This window comes from Bactrocera neohumeralis, unplaced genomic scaffold (genome assembly GCF_024586455.1).
Source record: "Bactrocera neohumeralis isolate Rockhampton unplaced genomic scaffold, APGP_CSIRO_Bneo_wtdbg2-racon-allhic-juicebox.fasta_v2 cluster11, whole genome shotgun sequence".
Taxonomy (NCBI): Eukaryota; Metazoa; Arthropoda; class Insecta; order Diptera; family Tephritidae; genus Bactrocera; species Bactrocera neohumeralis.
Genome location: NW_026089624.1, coordinates 11820858 through 11826246, shown reverse-complemented (window position 1 = coordinate 11826246; position 5389 = coordinate 11820858). Strand labels below are relative to the sequence as shown.

At 44.5% G+C, this 5389-nt stretch overlaps 1 protein-coding gene across 1 annotated transcript; it reads right to left on the bottom strand.

The window, feature by feature from the left end:
• Positions 1 to 1281: 1281 nt before the first annotated feature.
• Positions 1282 to 2182, bottom strand: LOC126765997 (uncharacterized). The gene is made up of 2 exons (XM_050483715.1): positions 1858 to 2182; positions 1282 to 1733 (listed from the first exon to the last, which is right to left on the bottom strand). Exons 1-2 carry the CDS (start codon positions 2180 to 2182, stop codon positions 1282 to 1284), a joined length of 777 nt encoding a protein of 258 aa, XP_050339672.1.
• Between the last annotated feature and the right edge of the window lie 3207 nt (positions 2183 to 5389).

Sequence of the window (5389 nt, the reverse complement as noted above, 5' to 3'; positions counted from 1 at the left end):
AGAACATATTGTACTGCAGCAACGCTATTGGCCACGAATACTGACTAGGGCTAGGGTTGCCTTGTAATCATTGAGTCCGTCCATGCGTATAACTTTGAGAAGGTGTGGTTCAGATTTGATTGAACTTGCTTCACTAGCTTTGCTCCCAAATGAGCTGCACAAAGCTCGAGTCGTGGTAACGAAAGAGTTTTCAGAGGCGCTACTCTTGTTTTCGCTGCTACTAGTACGACCTTAATCGTATCGTCCGGAAATTTTGTGCGACAGTAAAGTGCGGCTGCGTATGCGACTTCTGATGCGTCGGTAAAAATGTGATACTGAGAGTCAAAAGTTTTGCTAGTTCCTAACCAGCGGTTTAGTTTAAGCGGTGATAGTTGCGGTAATTCACGACGATGTGCCAGCCAGTCCCTCGCAATTTCTGAAGGAACTGGTTCATCCCAATCCACATTTGAGCGCCAAAGTTACTGTAACCAAATCTTAGAGCGGATTGTACAGGGCGCGATCAAACCCAGCGGATCCAATACCTTACTTGAGTAGGAGAGAAACGTTCGTTTTGTAAGTTTAGGAGGCAGGTCGTTAAAACTCACTGCTATAGAAAGCCAATCGTTGTTTGTGTGCCATATGGTACCAAGAGTGCGAATTTGGTCTCCATCGGCAAAGAGATGCGAAATTTTGAAAGTCTGACCTTATAACTTCCGAGGCTTCTTGCTTCCTTTCAATGGGGGTGTTTTTTTACGTGGCGGGCCCCAAACCCAGCGCACAACCCTATGTAGGGGATGTTTCGCCTTCTCACATTAGCTCGCCTTCGAACGGATGTTCTTAAGCTACCCAGAGGATACTTGGTCAAAGACCGCAAATAGTGAGCTGCTTGAGCCATGTGTAAAAGAATCGTTTCTGGCCACTCCCAAGTGAATGGCGATCAGAGAACTTTCCTCACTTACGTGAACTTCTACACTTGACTCCATCCTCGCATTCGATGGAACGATGAGCTGTACGAGATATACGACGACATCGACATAGTTCAGCGAATTAAAAGACAGCGGCTACACTGGCTAGGTCATGTTGTCCGAATGGATGAAAACACTCCAGCCCTGAAAGTATTCGACGCAGTACCCGCCGGGGGAAGCAGAGGAAGGGGAAGACCTCCACTCCGTTGGAAGGACCAAGTGAAGAAAGACCTGACTTCGCTTGGAATATCCAAATGGCGCCGCGTAGCGAAAAGAAGAAACGACTGGCGCGCTGTTGTTAACTCGGCTATAATCGTGTAAGCGGTGTCTACGCCAATTAAGAAAAAAAAGAAGACCTTATAACTTCAATGACTTCCTTGCTTGCGTTTGACGCATTAAGTGCGGCTCGATGTAGTGACTTAACAGCAAGATGTGATGCTGCGGCGACTCCATACGTGACCCTTAAAAGACGATAATGATGAACTGGATCTGCTGGATTCGAACGCCAAACTATGCGTTGATAATCTGAGTCCTCTTTAGCGACATAAACTTGGCGGTACATCTTTTCGATATCGGCTATGATTCCGAAAAGGTGAATGCGTAAGCGAACCAAAATAGAAAATAAATCTTGTTTTAGCTGTGGGCCTAACATGAGGGCATCGTTTAAAGAATTCGCATAGGTAGACTTCATAGATGCGTTGAAAACTACTCGAAGTTTCGTTGCTTGACTTGTGGTCTTTACCACCGCATGATGTGGCATATAGTAGAGTTTATCTGTTGTTGTCTCAGCTGGTTCCATGAGTCGCAAAGAGGACATCCATAAACATAGTATACTCTTTACGAAGTTGTTCGTTAGCTGCAAATCTTCTTTCCATGCGGAGTAATGCTCGAATAGCTGCTTCTCCCGATTCACCTATCAATACGTTTTTCTTCAAAGGTAAACGCACGATGAAGCGACCATCCGATGCACGCTCGGTCGTATCGTCGTATAGTTTCTCACACATAGATTCTTCAGGTGAAAAGAATTTGCGGGCGGCTAGTTCTTCGAGTTCCCAAAACTTGTGGATGAGTTGAGTTAAATGAAGGTCGGAATGTAAAGTTGAAATGTTCACCGGTGGGCTTTCTAAATTGGCAGCGTTGCCAAACAGTACCCATCCGAATAGAATATTTTGTGCCATTGGTGTTCCCCGTTCACCCTTACGGAGTCCATGTAGTAGAAATTTGTCCATTTCATCCATTCCAATTAAAATGTCTATTGGTCCGGGCTAGGAATAATTGCCGTCGGCTTGTGACAAATCCATAAGATGCGGCCAAAAGTTGTCGGTAAAGCGGAGGTTGGAAGATCGTTAGTAATTTTCGGTAAGATGAGCGTACTTACTTGAAATTTAGTATCAAGCGTTCGCGTTGATATGGAGAATGTAACTTCTCCCTTTGCACGGCCTCATTGTAGAGACCCAATCCCAGTGATGGGAACGGATGACAGCGTTCTGGGAAGGCGAAGGCGTTGGACACACGCCTCGGTGACGAATGAGGCATGCGAGCCGTTGTCAAGAAGTGCGCCAGCGGGTTGCCAACGACCGATATAGTCTTGTACCATAATTTTGGCGGTTGCTAGTAGTATGACGCGATCAGCGTCGGCGTAGTGTGCGGTTACATTTAAACGTTGTTCATTTGAAAGATTATTGAGCTTTGCCGGTTGATTGGTAAAGTATTCGTGAAGTAAGGTATGATGACGTCGTTGGCATATGCGACACGACGATGTGCTATGACAGTTACCGAGGATATGCCCTTTGCTGAGACAATTTATACACGTACCTAACTTCTTAAAAGCAGTTAGTTTACCCTTGGAGTCGAGTTGGCAGAACTGTGAGCAAACGTAGATTTTATGATCACCATTGCAATAAGAACAATAAGAACCCTTAGTAGCGGTTGATGTAGCGATATTTACTTCTGGCTCTATAAATGTCGTATGGAAAACATTCTTTGTTGTTGTTGTTGTCTTTGCGAAAGTGTTGAGTAATGGTCATCTCCAGTGAGCGTGCGCGGTTTTCAAGAAATTTTCGAAGAACGGAGAAAGATGGTAGATCATCCATGACGAGCGAGAACTCCCATTGCTTGCGGGTTTCGTGTGGTAACTTTGAAACGGTTAGGTGAACGAGTCAGTCATCCCAGAATTCGACTGGTCGTTCGAATGCACGTAGAGCACCAACGTGTTGAAGTATAGAATTTAGCACTTGCTTTATTCCCTTATCAGTATCCTTGGCTGCACTCCCAATTGCCATGAGTGCTTTGATGTGGCTGTCGCGGTCAATAAGTCCCAAGCTTCAGCGTAGATGCTATCACATACTGCTAAGCTACTCACCAAATCGAATGCTTCCCCATTCAAACAGTTTCGTAAATAATGTATTTTTTGTCCGTGAATGATTAGATTTTATTTTTTTTATTTATTTATTGGGTATATAGGTAATAGTTATATAAATTGTTGAAAAGACACGTCCACGATTGCGGCCGTAATTTTGATCAAAAACAAAAATTTCAAAGAGATTATTAATCTGTAGCAAAGTCGCTATCGCTATAAGGAAGATTTTTTTTTTTTTAAATTTGACAAAATGGCGGCGGTTCGAACAAAAATTATTGAACTTTGCCCCCTTTTCCGACTGATTCCATAGAAAAAAATGGGAAGATTGCCAAAAAAAATTAAAGCCAAAGCGCGATAGCGAATGACGTTAAATATGTTATCTCCAAATTTGAACTAGATATCATCAAAACTCTACCTTTGAGAGTGGAAACCGTTTGAAAAACACGTGAGAAAAACGAAGATCTTTCTATAAGAAACGCTGTAGCGACCGTGAAAATTTAAATTTTGATTTCAAAACATGTGAGAATGTTTATTATAATGCAACAAAAAGTTTAAATCTAGACAATTTCACACTGAAACAATCCTTTAATTGCGAATACCTTAAAAACTATTAGTTTTATGCGGCTATATTCTGCCATATTCTGCTGCCGACGCACTACTCTCGCAAATGGTGACGGAGAGCGACTACGAGATGATCATCATAAGCGAGCAATACAAAAAGAAAGAGAGAGGTATCTGGCCAGAAGATAGCAGCTCAACCGCCGCTATATGGCTACCACCAGGGAGTAATATCAGGACTGTAAACAATGGGAACGGCAACGGCTTCGTCTGGGCCAAAAGCGACCTTTTTACAGTAATCAGCTGCTACTTGACGCCAAGCGATAGTATACAGGAATTCCAAGGAAAGCTCAACAACATAGAGGATACAGCCAGGTCTATAGAAGGTCAATTGATTATCGCCGGAGACCTAAATTCCAGAGCCGTGGAGTGGGGTCTACCAAGCACGGACTCGAGAGGAAAGCGCATTGTAGAAATGGCTGCGCGGCTAGGGCTAGTAGTGCACAATACGGGAAATGCAACCACGTTTAGAAGACCGGGATGCGAAGAAACCACACCAGACATTACCCTATCAACAGAACGCATGGCAGGCTCAATAAAGAACTGGAAGGTCCTGGAGGATTACACTGGCAGCGATCATCACTACATCTCATTTATGATCGACACGGGAACAAGCACTAACCAGCAGAGGAAAACAACTGGAACACGAAAGTGGAACATTGCGAAGCTAGATACTTCGAAATTAATCTCCGCAATAGACGACCAAAACCCATCTAGCAACCCCCCATAATCGCAGGAAAAACTGTCGAGCATACAATGCTTAATATAAAAAGAGCCTGTCAAAAAGCAATGCCCAAGGCCTCCCACAGCAAACATAAAGCAGCAGTTTACTGGTGGACTGAAAATATAGCCCAACTCAGACGGATATGCCTCCGCCTTCGTAGATCCTACACGAGATCCAGGCGTAGAGGAGCCGCAACTCAAGAAGCCGATCAATACAAATCAGCAAAGAAGGAGCTAAAGCATGCCATCGACGACAGCAAAAAGAAAAAATGGGAGGAACTACGCGAGGATATAAATAGAAACCCCTGGGGACTCGGGTATAAAATAGTGATGAAGAAACTCGGCGCTCGAGCAAAGCCACCTGATCTAACCGCTGCCAAAATGGATAACATTGTGAACGCACTATTCCCCACACACGAAACATGGGCTAGGGACCCAGAACACATCCTAAGACCGACGCAAATCCCCCGGTTTACCCTTGAGGAGCTGCAACTAGCCACTGCAAAGCTCAAGGCCAACAAATCCCCCGGACCGGACGGGATCCCATCAGAAATTCTCAAAATAATCGCTGCAGAGCGCCCAGGAGTACTACTGAACATGTACAACGCCTGCCTTGAAGCCGGAATATTCCCTGAACCCTGGAAAAGCAACGGCTGGTTCTAATCAGTAAGGGAAAAGGAGACCCCAATTCGCCATCAGCATACCGTCCTCTATGTTTGGCGACTGGCAGGAGAGCTATACGAAA

Excerpts from the sequence above, each read along its gene's own strand:
- LOC126765997 (XM_050483715.1), bottom strand. The coding sequence starts at position 2,182 with ATGGATGAAATGGACAAATTTCTACTACATGGACTCCGTAAGGGTGAA. Across the intron at positions 1,734-1,857 it reads GAAGAAAAACGTATTGATAG|CTGAGACAACAACAGATAAA; the intron begins GTGAATCGGGAG and ends TCATGGAACCAG.